The sequence below is a fragment of the Natrix helvetica genome (assembly GCF_964273705.1).
Source record: "Natrix helvetica genome assembly, chromosome: 2".
Classification (NCBI taxonomy): domain Eukaryota; kingdom Metazoa; phylum Chordata; class Lepidosauria; order Squamata; family Natricidae; genus Natrix; species Natrix helvetica.
Genome location: NC_138552.1, coordinates 93,194,817 through 93,209,693, shown reverse-complemented (window position 1 = coordinate 93,209,693; position 14,877 = coordinate 93,194,817). Strand labels below are relative to the sequence as shown.

The window sequence follows — 14,877 nt, the reverse complement described above, 5'->3', positions numbered from 1 at the left end:
GTCATCGATCAGCGCAGTCATGCAACATCACAATTTACTACTGTATCCCTTAGTGATGGAGTTCCCTGGTCCAATCACCACTGTTAACTGAGAACTACCTGTATTCATAAGCTTCCCACTTCTTTCAGTGAAACCATTATTTAAGAGATAGAGGGCCGTTAAGAAATATGAGACTCATATTTTAAAGGACAACTGACCAAAATGTATAATCACGGGTTCTTTCTCCATTGCTGAGTTGAAGTGCTACCCAATTATCTTGTCAAAAAAAAAAAACCTACACCAACACAAAATTTGCAGGCGCAGTTGCATCTATTTCTAGTCATAGTCATCTGACTTCCTTCCAAAGTAAAAACAATCACAACCCAGCTATGTTATACAGCTAAATTCTTCCTGGACTTTTTGGAATAGAGAAGAAGATTAACTGCAATGTAGCAAAAGATGATTTAAACCTGCCTCACTTGGGGGCCATTTCCAAAATACTGCATTTTTTTTTCTTCACGCATTCTCTTGTAGACTTGCTTCTATGTTTAGGATCATTATCTTACTGGAAGATGTTGATGTGCTTCAGACAAGGGAAAGATAGACATATTTTTAGTGATATAAAGCAGAATTCATGCTTCCTTCAATAATGCTGAGTCATCTGGGTAGTGAGACAGAAGAGCATCTTTAAACCATGACACTACCAACCTCATGAAGTTGTTATGCTAGCATTTAGCAATTGGCTCCTAAATTATTTAAAGAGCCATTCTATCGGCACCATTCCAGGCCACTTCCATCAGCTTCTTCTTCCTTCCACATACTTTTCATTCCAGCTAGTTATTCAATCATCAGCAAGCATGACCATTAAACTACAGTGGTCAACAGGAATGAAAATAATTCAGGGAGAAGAAAAACTTGATGGATCAGACTTGTGGCACAGCTGCTGGAATGGCTCCATCTTCTCCAGCTAATTTCAAGAGATCCGTAGCTAAGTTAGTTTCTTTTCTTTTATTCCCATCACTTTTGTCTGATGTATGTAATTTAATGGGGATGATGCCTTTTTAAAATTAATAATATGTAAGTCACTTTAGATGCCTGCCTGGCTGAAGACAAGTATAAATTGCTATGAATAAGTAATTACTTTACAGGAGAGGAAAGGGAAGGTTAGTGTGCAAGGAAGGAGCTGCTACAGGAAGATTCATTTCTTGTCAGATAAATGCTAGCAAAATTAGGAATGCATAATTTGAAATAAGATTTGTTTATCACTGTGAAAGAGGATTCATAGATAGAACAAGACGTATCCTCCCAGTTTGTATAAGCGAAAGCAACACTTTGAATTTAACTATATGATTCTCTTATGAAGAGTGGACAGATGACATTCACTTGTCCCCAGGACCTGTTTAACATATTTTATGGCATAAAATGAGCTGCAAATGTCAGTTCCCAGAAACCCACTAATCAAGTAATTAATATCCGCAACTCTTCTTCTACGTCAATGCCTAAAATGGATGGGTTGGGAGGAAATCTACAAGAACTTTACCTCCTCCCTGGCACTGCCCCAATTCTTTGTGATACGATTATATTGCAAGTCCATATTTTTATAAACAAATCAGTAAGTGCTTTTCTCTTGTCTCTATCAAGAAATGTTTCATGGTGACCCGTTGTGGAACCCTGACCTGGGGGTATTTCTTTAGCCCTTTTTTTTAAAAAAAGGCAAAGACTAGACAAGCTATTTGTTTTCTTTTGCATCAAGTATTCATCGATTCTAATCTTTCTTTTTGCTGCCATCTAGTATTTGTCTGGATTTTTGCAGTCCACGTCCATTATTGCAACTATTGATCTTCCAGGTTTTTCCTTCCCTTGAATTAGAGAGCATTGAGACAGCTGATCTGCAATTTCTTACCTATTCTCCTGCACAGCTACCTTCCATCTTGTCCACAATTACACAATGTAAACATAAAGTATGGGTGTTGCAGTTATTGCTAATTAATTGTGGAGCTATTCCAATTGTGGAGCTCCACCATGGTGGAGGGGTCACAATCCAACAGAGTTAGGCTATCTTAAATCAACTAGTCTATTTTGGATTGTAGTTATTCAATCTGCAGCAAATTAAAATGTAGTCCAATCTTCAAAAACATGTTTAAAACCCACAGAAATGAAGTGGCTAGACAGAAAGTACTAAAAGACAAGTCTTCCAAAATTAACAGTCTTCCTATTTGCCATGATATTTCTTTTGCATATTAATTAATAGTACTTTTACTTTTAAACAACTGCTATTTTGTTAGCATTTTTTTTTTCTTAGCTGGCATAACTGACATTCAGGGGTCTAAATTGTACAAAGAAAACATTGCAATAAATAGCAACCCTTTTTTTATTCTTTTCCTTCTCCATAGCCTCATCAACACATTTTTTTTAAAAAAAAAATCTAGCTGAACTACAAAAAGAACTAAACAAAGTAGAAAAATATTTCTGCCTTCATTCTCTCACATACCAAATTCATGCCATACTTTTAAAAGGCTTGAGAATTTGAGGGTGATTCTACTTTTAAAAATGAAGATGGGGCACTTTTCAAAGGCAATGAAAGCAAATGCCTGAAAGCATTGCTGAATGGCATCAAGGCAATTTCAAAAATTTTCCTTTATTCATGATGCCTTCAAAGAACTCCACCGAACATATCAACTTCATCACTTTAAATTGTCTCCATATCTATTCGGTCATATGGAGGGTTTATTGGGGCTTTTAATAAAGAATGATCAATATTGTCTTACATTATAATTTGCATCTTGCTTCGGAAAGAAGTGACAATTAATCAAATTTCACACTGACTAAAGTTTAAAATGTAATGCTAAAATTAGAGATGGCCTGAAAATTATTTTCCAGTTTCATAATCAGCCATTAAATTAGCACCCCATAAATATGCTTCTTTTTTCACCATCAGCATTAAGAAATACTATATAAATTAGGCTAAGCTATTTCTATTCACATATTCATAAAAAGAAAAAATATATATTTATATATGTAGTATATATATATATATAAATGTTTTGATAATGGGATTTGACACTGGAGAAAGGCAAGTCTGATGAGAACTGTAGAATCACAGACAATGCATGTTACCAGACACCAAAGCTTCTAGCACCTCATGGTCCCGCTGAGCGTCCTTTCAAGCTGTATCCGAAGAAGAGTCATAAGATGCAGACACTATGAAGTTGCCAGTACTAGAATGACTTGCTACAGACTGAGCGGCCTGTTGGCTTAGGTTGTTGCAGATTAGCACCAGTTGGTTACTCTGGGCTTCCGAGAGGGTGCTACAGCTCTGGTACACACTGAAGTTGGTTTTCCTTCCAGGAATATTCCCTTTCTCACACATAGTCTTGACCATCTTGGCTAGTTTGTTCTTACCTAGGGCCTGGCAATTGTACCAGTGTAATGCAGCTAGATTAACAACCGGCTTAATGGATAAGTAGAAAGGGGCATCCTCGTACCGCATCGCGGGGGGACGCCTTTGCGCGTATTCCTTATAATCTTGCACGGGGCAAGTCTGTGGAGCGTGCTGAGTGGCGTACACTCTGGAATCTGTGCCTGTTCTCTTAATCTTGGAATTCCCGTCACTGCCATCTTGTCCCATCCATTCCAAGTATTCTAAGCCGGTCTCTGTCACCCGAAGTCTAATGTCCCCCCATTTGAGAGTCGACCCGTGGAAGCCAGTACAATGGCCAAAGGCCTTTGTGTTGTTGAGCCAAACTAGGTTCAGCAACCCCTCAGGATTATATCGACTTAGCAGGCCTCTTTTGCGGAGAATCAGCTCATCGGCAAAAGTAAGTTTCATTGATTTGTGGGGCTTGTTGCCTTTGCCTTTGCACCTCAGTTCCATCTGCTTCTGCTTCAGTGCTTCCTGGGACCTCTTGAATTCCTTGTCTCGGGTGATGCTGTATCCATATCGATGCTCTTTGAGATACCGCTCCAGCCCACACTGGTAGTTGGCCAAGCTGTTTGGCTCATATTCTGAACCATCCTTCTGCCGGGCATCGACAAAAAAGGATGCTAGGTAAGCATCTAGTTCTTTGCAAGGAATAATGTAGATCTCCCTGGTTTCTGAAGGATACTTAGAGATGAGAAACTCTCTGAAGTTTCGGAGAGCTGTCTGGGTACTGCGAATAGTTTTCTCATTTTGCTCTCTACTAAGTTCGGCAGCTCTCTCATCTTGGTCTGGGAGAAGCAAAAGAAGTGATATGTGAGAACAAGCTCATAGGATGCATAATTTTTCTCAAATTATGTTTTTCCTTAAAACAAAATGGAAATCAGTTAATGTTCACAAAGATGACAAGGTGTAATTCATTACATACCTGTCAAGCACGGACAGCCAACTTCTGTTTCACAAATGATGTTACTAAAGATATGAAAAAAAACTTAATATATATATTCTTCAATTCACTGGCACACATTTAATTTACAGAGATTTGTAGGGAGAAAAACCTAAGATTTAGGTTGGTCTACATTTTGGAAGAATCTAGAAAATAGAAAATATTTTTCAGTGATTCCACTGTTGAGTGGAAAGGTCCAATTAAGAAAACAATACTGAACCATTTCATTTGTGAAATCAGAGGCTGTACTGGTTCCATGTGTTGTTTATATACTTTTAATCAAAGCACTTTATAACATGCTAAATAAGCTGATCGTTTGGGTATTAAAACATATTAATGTAATGTGTTAACTCACAAACAACTCACATTCTTTAAGCAAGTCTAGGACAGTGGACAATTTATACAAAGAACAAAATTGTAAGCAATTTTTCTCAGCAGACAGAATTGCCATGTTGGGTGATCTTGACTAATGATCTATTAAGAAAAGCTTTCTGTCTTTCAACTAACAATTTACACTTAACAATTTACAAGTAAGAAGTTATTTTGAAGACTAAAATTTAAAAGGATGTGGTATCTTTCTCTTTAGAGTCCTAGAAAAACTGTCTAAAAGCTGCCCACATAGATCAGATTTGCGTTCATTTTCTAATAAACACTGCAAAAGATCCCAGAGCTTTTACTAGTTCAGAATAATTTACCATAGTCATCTTTGTGAGAAAAAATGTTTTCATCTATTGTTTTTAATATCCTTACATGAGATAAATGGACTCTCCAAATACTAGTTAAGTACACTGTTACATATGGCTGCCTTTAGCAAGTTAAGGAATCAATTTTCAGGGAAACTCGGGGCTTATCAGTTATTCATTCATATTCCACTCTACTTTTCATTGGTTTCAGATAAAATAGCAATCAATTAATCAATGTCAATATCAAAACAAATAAGCAGACCTATTTAAATGCACTTCTCAGTTTTCCTGTTTCGTTAAGTATCTCTTCATCCGTCAACTGATTCATAGAGTTTCTGTGCCTATTGCCAGATACATTAATTATAGGAGTACAATTTAAAAAAATTAAATAGTTCTATGCCTCCAGATATGGACAGAGATCAAGATGTACCAAGAGAGGAGGAGAAGGACTGAACAGCTTGCCTCCTGGAGTTGTGGGTGTTGATGGAATAAGGACTCCAACCCTGGGCAGGGGTTGGACTAGAAGAGCTCCAAGATACCTTTCAGCCCTATGATTCTATTCTTATTTCCATTTGTTTCCCAATGAAAAAAAAATCCTCTTCCTGAAAGCTACCATGTGAAAAAATGCATACCTAGTCTTAGAAGGAGCAGGGGTGGGCTGCTACAGGTTCACCTGGCTTTGGGATAACCCGCAGCTAATGTTATGGGTGGTTCAGAGAACCTACAAATCCCACCCTTGGCTGGTCCCCCCCCTCCTCCCCCCTCCCAGGAGTCTCCACGTGGCCCGTTTTGGAGGTAAGTGCAGGGCCCACGTGGAGGCTCAGGGAGGGGGAAAAACAGGCGTCCCGGAAGGCCTCCGGAGCCTGGGGGAGGTAGTTTTCACCCTCTCAGAGGCTCGAGGAAAGCCTCCGGAGTCTGGGGAAGGCAAAAATACCCCCCCCCTGCGACCATAGTGCAGGAGACCAACTAGGCCATGGCCACACCCACCCAGCAACTGGGCAGAGAACCCGTTGCTTAAATTTTTGAAGCCCACTCCTGAGAAGGACGAAAGGAGCAATGAAACATTAAATGAGGGGAAAAAAGATGATTCAGAAAGTGGAATGCATAAGAAAGAAACTCAAAATAATCCTGACTTAATTTAGTTTTCTATAAAATGAGACAGAGAAATTCTGTCAGTCTTTTTAGATTCAGTTCTTCTACTTTGCAACGAAAAAAGGGCATTCTTACAATCTCTGCTGCTTCAGTTTTTTGACCTCGGTTCTCTTGAAGGACTGACAAGCTTATAGAGAAAAACCTAGTATACTATTGCCAAGTTCAGAATGTAGGACTAAAGGCAGTTTTTTTCCTCATCTGACAGATAGTTCATGTTTTTTTTTAAATTTAAAAGAGGAATAATCATTGTATCCCCATAAAAATGTTCTTTTTTCCTCTCTTCCTTGTAATCAGATGATTTATGCCTTATTTTAACCAATATTTCATGGAGGGGAATTCCAGGGACTGTTAAAACAATTTATCTAAACAATGCTAGGGTGGTGAACGCTCGCTTTGAGGTACTATTGTGATGTCTTTGTATTCAAATCTCACACAGAGATGTATATTTGGATCTAAACTGGATCAATAATCTTAGGACTGTAAGTGCTTTTGCTGGGACTCAGATTTATTGAATTGTTCTTCATTTAATTTTCAAAGGGGGGGGTAATATCAGATAACCTATTATTTCTACTATTTTTCCTGAATAGCAGCCTGGGGAACAGATTTTCCAAGATGGACAGGCCTTTAAAAACCTGGAATATTAAAAGTTTTCCCTTTTTCAAAAGGATAGACTTATTCACTGTGGTACTGATCCCCAATGGTTGCCGTTAAAGAAATTATTCAAGTCTTAAAACAGTGTTCGATATTAGTGATAAACTGGATGAAGAAGAATAAAATTATAGTTAATACAGCTTTTTATATTTATATTTATTTATTTGTATCCCGCCTTTATTGTTTTTACAAATAATTCAAGACAGTGAACATATGCAACACAGTTTCCTCCTCCTATTTTCCACACAACAACAACCCTGTGAGGTGAGGTAAGCTGAGAGAGAATGACTGGCCCTAAAATCACCCAGCTGGCTTTCATGTCTCTAGTTCAGGGGTGTCCAAACTTGGCAACTTTAAGACTTGTGGACTTCAACTCCCAGAATTCTGCTGGCTGGGGAATTCTGGGAGTTAAAATCCACAAGTCTTAAAGTTGCCAAGTTTGGACACCCCTGTTCTAGTTCATTGCTGTTTCCAAATAAATAATGATTAATTTTTCTTTTTTTTTCAATAATCAATCCAATTTTCCTGATTAAAAAATAAACAGCATATGCTATTCTAGTAGTAACAGCACTGATAAATAACCACGTAAGCATTTTAAAGAACTCATTATTTATTTTAATATTGGTCTTTCACCTAAGCTGGTCACACTTGCTGGTTGTCAAATTAGTTATATTTATATATATATATAAATATAACTAATATATAGTCATTTTTCTGGTTTGTTTTCACCAATGCTTCTACCAGATTAACAGAGTTGGAAGGGACCTTGCAGGTCATCTAGCCCAACCCACTGCCCAAGCAGGAAACCCTACTTCTGCCTCTGCCTAGGATCGAACTCACAACCTCCAGAAAGAGTGAGAACATTATGAATTGCTTTATACAACATGCCAGGTCATGGTTTTAATCTTGCCTTTTGGATAGCCACAGTCATTAAGTTGACCCAGTGTGAAACCTGATTTATACATGACACCAGCTTGTTTGTACATAACAATACATCACATTATGACATAGCATGTGAAATTCCAGATAAGAGCAAGCCAAGATTAAAAACAAGCCAGGATTCCTAAGGAAGTTTCACATGTTCATCTGTGATTTATAACCAGATTAGATACTGGCTTCTTTCCTAGGGCTGGGCCATACCCCAAAACACTGTTAAACTAAGCACATTAATGTTCCTGTATATGCAAATCCAGTTATTGCATTCAAAACTAGGCAGAGCCATTGCTGTGATTTTTTCTGGCAGTCTGATTCTCCCACTTCACTGACAGAAGGAAGATGAGGGATACACATAAAATTGTGGAATGCAAGGCAAGTAGGCCAAAAGTGGGGGGAAAGTTCTTTTCTCTGCTCCCTTGCAGTTAACTTCCTTTTCTTTGTGAAATGTTGACAGGGGGTGCAATTTACGTGTCATCTGTTTTGACTAGGCATCAGATGTAATGTTGATCACTGTGACAAGGATTAAATGTTTTCTCAAATAAAGTCAGCCAGCGGAATGCATTATTATCCGGGGTATGACTAAAATAGCTTTAGGAGTTTGTCCTAAATTTCACTCTAAAACAAGCTCTTGGTATCGTTATGGGTTCCGGTTTTGCATGTTGACTTTTCTTAAGCCACTTCTGTGTTCAAAATAGTATCCTTCATGAGAATGCATCTTCTCGTGGTTGATTCAACCTTCCATCCTTCCGAGGTGGGTAAAATGAGGACCCAGATTGTCGGGGGCAAGATGCTGACTCTGTAAACCGCTTAGAGAGGGCTGAAAAGCACTATGAAGCGGTATATAAGTCTAAGTGCTATTGCTATTCTCTGAGTTTGGGTGGAGATGTACACAGAGCTACAGGGCTTAGTACAGACATAGAGAAAATTACTATATGTTTACTTACAAAGGAGTCATATTCTAGTCTGAATACAGGTAATCCTTGACTTATGACCACAATGGAGCCCACAATTTCTCTTGCCAAGCGAGACAATCGTTAAGTGAGTTTTGCCCCATTTTACAACACCCCTCTTGCTACACTTGTTAAGTGAATCACTATAGTTGTTTAAGTTAGAAACTTTCCACACTTTCCATACAGTTGGAAAGTGATTCTGGCTTCCCCATTGACTTTGCTTGTCAGATGATCAGCTGGACCCCGGGACACTGCAACCATCATAAATACGAATCAGTTGCCAAGTGTCCCAATGTTGATCATGAGACCATGGGGATGCTGCAATCGTCATCAGTGCTGCAGTAATTCAAACGGTCACTAAACAAATGGTTGTAAATTGAGGACTATGTGCATTGTATGTTGGAACAAGAACAACATTGTATTGGCATACACACTGAAATAGTGTATATTTTTCCAATGGTTATCAATGGGTTTCCCACTTTCTTTATATTACTGGTATATGTACATCACATTATATGTTATGAAAAGTGCAATCTAGGCTCATATATGTCGATTTTTACCCCTTGCATTTCCAAGAAAACTTCCATAGGGATATGCTCTGTGACTTGGTAGGACTAGCTACCAAGTAAGCAACCACAGAAATATTTCTACAGTCAATACAATTAGAATAAATTAATACAGAAAATAACAGGCTTGTTAATTAAAAGTACCTTTCCCTGTACTTCACTCAGGAATAATAGCTAACTAGCGATGCACATTATGTTGCAATACTATATACTTACATAAAGATGTAAATCCTATTGAACTAAACTCCTGAGATATGTGCAAAGTATTATACTTTTCTTCTGAGAATATTATCATTCTTGCTGCGTAAGAGATGGAGCGCAATTTATATAGCAGCATGATTAACAAGCACAACTAGTTGTTCATGATCATTTGCAAATATGATTTCAACTTATTGAAAAACCTCATATGGGTTGATACTAACATGAGTTTGTTTACTCATGTTGTCTACTTACAGTATATAGCCACCAATCTCAGCACATGATTCTAGACATCTGACAACAATTTTAAATAAAAACATTCACACAAATAAACAAAATAACAAAAATTATGAATTCAATGCTACGCCAAGGATTGGCTCAGAACTTGAAAATATACAAACCATCATAAAAATCAAGCTTATTACACATTCTGGACTTAGGCTTGGTGTAGAGCCAGGACTTTAAGACTCTGACTGAAGGCCAACCGGATTGGGGCTATGTAAGTCACAGGTGGAATGTTTCTCATATATGGTGGGCACCATGACAGACCAGGCTGATTTTTGGTTTCCACTAGCTAACACTACTTCTTAAAAGGAGCCTAAATCTAGCTCCTACTCCCACATTGTTTGTCCTCTTGGTTTTAGTCTCTACTTAATTCTTATTAATTTTATTTGTTTTTATATTTATTATTTTATTATTTTGTAAGATCCATAGAGCTGTTTCAACAGGAAATGGAAGGTATGTAAATTTAATTTAAAACAGATAAAATAAAGCATGTCCACCCTGTGAAAAACAATTCAGAGAGACTGTCCTGTAAATAGCCAGGTTCATGCCATGAAGAGCTCTCTAGCTAATAACCAGCACCATAAATTGTATCTGGAAGCTCACTGAAAGCCAGTGTAGCTAATGAAACAGTATTGTTACGTGGGCATACCATAGCATGCCCAAAATTGCCAATATAATATGTAATCATTTGCAGAATCAATATGTTTTAATTTTAAGGAAACATTTGCTCACACAAAGAAGCAAAGTCTACAATTTTGGTCAACACAAACATAATTGCACTGTATCATTTGAGTGAATGTAATTTTGTCCTTCAGCACCTATACCTCCAGAATGTCGGTACATCAGTGTATTTTATACATATCCACCAATTATTTTGTAGCTGTTCACATCATCAGAATTTTGACTGACAATGTACCATTCCAAGCAGGGTCCTGTTTAGACATCAGTGTGAAATGTGCTAAACAGTCATCACATCTTTTGAAGAAGGGCTTGTCACAACATAAATCAAATGTATTATAGCTTCTTATTCTTGTTTAGTAAAGATGAATGACAAATCTGCAGTGAGGCTATAATATCTTTTATAAATTAAAGATGTCTTGTAACTAAGAAACCATTGAATCTTCTTGCAAAAAAAACCCCAAATTGTTTATCTTGAACTTCAGTTCTTCAGGTAATACGCCTACATAGAGACTCATTTCAAAACCTTGAAGAGTTAAGACAGATTTTTAGTCAAGAAGCACATGCTTCTAAGATGCTGTTTTTTTTCCCTTTCCATTTCCTACTTCAAAATTCTTGCAGTCTTACAAAACTCAGGAATGCCTACCAAGGGAGATGTTTTAAGAAAAGATGTTTGGATTTTTATGAATGCACAGATGGTCATTGAGAAAAAAGTTCTAGCTGGTCTCCGTACATCGTAAATGACCTATCTGCCCATGAATGGGCAAATACTCACCAACAACAAAGGGATAAATCAGATAAACGAAGTCCAAAAGTGCTTTTTCCAAAGGCAATTGGACTTTCTTTGTTTTTCTTTGAAGATGTTTCACTTCTCATCCAAGAAGCTTCTTCAGTTATGAAGTGAACTGAAGAAGCTGAAGAAGCTTCTTGGATGAAAAGTGGAGTGTTTTCAAAGAAAAACAAAAAAAAAGTCCAGTTTTGAAAAAAGCACCTTAGGGACAACTATGACCAGGATGACTGAGAATCTCCATAGACAGATAAAGAAGTGTTATCTCGGTCTTCAACACTGAGATGGTAATGCTGAATTATCATGGATAATTGAGATTATATGGCTACTCTCCAAACACATCTAGGATCTGAAAGCCCTGACAAAAAGGCTCTTGAGGAGGAACTTGGTTGATTAGAAGAATACCGAGATCCATTTCTACTCTCATATTAGCAGTTTCATGAAGACATTGGAAAGGGTAATTATTTTAGTTAGTAAATTTATAAATTTGTGAGGGGGCTGGTTTTCTTTTCTTGATCTAAATAATTTATTTGAAAAAGTTTTCTTGATCTAAATAATTTATTTGAAAAAGTTACTGAAATTGGCAAAACTGAGTCATACAATACATCTCATAAGCCCAAGCTCTGTGAATGTCACAGGAGTGCAGCATTTTTTTCAAGAGGCATTGTAGCAGTTGATTTAAAAAACTAGGAAGAATAATTGCTTTTGTCAGATAAAAATGTCCCAATTTCTTGAAGTTTTTGTCAGAATTCCACTAGGATCAACTTCTCCTATAGTCTACAACAAGGACAGACCTTCACAGTGACTATATAGATTTCAACTATTCAGCTGCATTTTGCCACATAATAAATATCATTTTACCTCAGCAGATCCTTTTTTATACATATCTGCTGTTTCATAAAGCTATTCAATTTTATCTGACTCTCTTGTTTTATATTAATGGATTTTAATTGTTTTTTTATAATATTGTGAGTCCATGTGGTTGAATAGACCTAACATAAGCCCTATAATGATTTTCACAATGCTTGTAATATAAGCCCCAGTTAAGATAGTCAGCCTGACAAGCACATTTCCCCAAAATAAGCCCTAACTAGAAAATAAGCCCTAATGTGACTTTTGGAGCAAAAATTAATATAAGACACAGTCTTATTTGGGAGGAAATATGATAGTTCTGATTTATTGGAATCAGAACTACCATATTGGAAATGGAATATTCTTTATTGGCCAAGTGTGATTGGACACGCAAGGAATTTGTCTCCAGTGGATAAGTTCTCAGTGTACATAGAAACAACGAAGTGATAAGTCATAGATCATAAATCAAAAGTTATAATCATAAATCGTAAGAAACAAACAGCAAATGATAAATCATAAGATACCAATACAAGAAGGTAGTAGGAAAGATGAGAAGATAAAAATTTAATAAAATAGAATAAGAAATAAATATTTATTATTATTATTATTATTATTAATATTAATATTTTTTAAAAATAGAATAGAATAAAAAATAGAAATAGAATCCAAAATAAAGATTTCTAAATAAATTAATAATTAGAAGCAAGATTAAGGTAAAACTACAACTGAAAAATTGAGCCCAAAATTTATGTTGCTAAGTGAGAAATTTGTTAAATGAGTTTTGCTCCATTTTACGACTTTTCTGGCCATATTTGTTAACTGAATCACTGCAGTTCATAAGTTAGCAACATGGTTGTTTGTAACATGGTTGAATCCATCTTCCCCAGTGACTTTGCTTCTCAGATGGTTGCAAAAGGTAATCACATGATCTCGGGACCCTGTAACTGTCATAAATGTGAGTCAGTTGTCAAGCATCTGAATATAAATCATGTGACCATGGGGACGCTGTAATGTTCGTAAATGTGAAAAAATTGTCGTAAGTCTCTTTTTTCAGTCCTATTGGAACTTCAAACAGTCACTAAAGGGATTATTGTTAAGTCAAGGACTACCTGTGTTGTAAACAGAGATGTACGCAAGCATTGACCTTTGGTATGGAGATGGACATGCTGCTTGATCCCAACATCAGGATTGTGTTTGACCTCGGGGGGCTCGGATGGGTGTGGCCAGGGTGGGTATGGCCAGCTCAATATCACTCATATCAGCTGTGCCTGAGGTGGCCCAAGCGCTCTGCCAGTGATACAGGCTCCTGAGCTCCGTTTTTGGCTGTGATGGCCTCCTGCAACTTACTGCCAGTGAAAATGGAAATGGGGAGGGCTGCATGCAGCCTTCCAGAGCTCCGTTTCACTGGCAGAGGGACCGCGGGCCAGTCCTTTGCTGTTTCCAAGGCAGCCCTGTGGGCCAGATCTAAGCACCACGCGGGCCAGATCCGGCCCATGGGCCTTGAGTTTGACACCTCTGGACTATCACATACGGTTTGATTCCAATTGCAACATCTCAGCTTTTGCATGTTGTCATTGGAGGCAAACAGAAAAACAAAGGAATGAAGCATCATATGCAATAAATATTTATTACATTAATCATAATAAGCTATGCTGTAGTCTAACCGGTGAATATTCTTAAATCAACTTTAGAATGTGATTGTAATTTTAGGCTTAGCAGCATGAAGCTGCAAGGCAGTAATTAACCCAGTAAATCACATTCTGGAGTTTGCTATGAAACTTGACAGGACTCAGCTGATATATTACTTATTAAGAAAGACATATACAGTCCTTAGACTGTAAATACTTTTTTTTAAAAAAAAAGATTGTATTGCCAAATGCAATAAATCACAGATGCCCTTTTCTAATTTATCTGTTATATCCACAGGAATATAAATATATAATGTGCAACAAACTATTGCTGCCAGCTTTTCACAGTGTACAGAATACCATATGAACTTCCCAGGGAACTTCAATTCTCACCTCTTAGAGAAGATAAAAGCTACAAAACATTGCTATTATTAAATTTGTCCCCCTCGCTCCCCATTTATGCTATTTTATCAGATCAAATCACTGGATTTTAAATGCATTGCCTTTCTCTTCAACACAATTATAGATTATTTAAGGCTTAAAAAGTGCAGAAGGAACAGGAAAACATAACAAAGAGTGTTCTATTAAAGAATGCAGTCCCTGATCCTCTAAAACAGAGATCCCCAATCCCTGCTCTGTGGACTGCCACCAGTCTGCGGCATGCCAACAACCGTGCCACGCAAACAAGAGAAGCCCTATTCATGGGGTGCAGGCAGCAAGAAAAACCACAGCCCTCTGATCAAGGGTTGTATTGACTTAACTTCCCTACCAGTTTGCAAACGTGAGCGCAAGTGCCACGTCCACGCATTGCTTTGCCTTAAAAAAAAGGCCTAAATGGGATGCCGTAGAGCTGGGGTGGGTGGGTGGGGCAACCTCCGATTTTCACTACCAGTTCAGGCGAATTGGTCAGGACTGGCAGAATACCACCTCTACCTCCAATCCACAGAAAAACCTTTCTCCATGGAACTGGTCTCAACTTTTGGTCAACAATGCTTGAAAATAAACAATTGGAACGGAGATGGATTCTGAGAAAAAGAATGAGAATCATTCCAGATGACAAATGATTCCAGGTGAGGAATGATTACATTCCATTCATGTTGCATGGATAAGCTTCTCAAATTTGGACAGAACATTGGATCATAGAAGAATGTAGACCAGTGTTTCTCAA

The 14,877-nt window shown here is 37.5% G+C and overlaps 1 protein-coding gene across 1 annotated transcript in view; it reads right to left on the bottom strand.

The window, feature by feature from the left end:
- The window catches only part of KIAA1958, a 101,649-nt gene that overhangs the window by 29,469 nt on the left and 57,303 nt on the right, over nt 1-14,877 (bottom strand). The window contains 1 exon segment of the mRNA XM_081940916.1: nt 4,105-4,188. Within this exon segment, the coding sequence (XP_081797042.1) occupies nt 4,105-4,188 (84 nt within the window).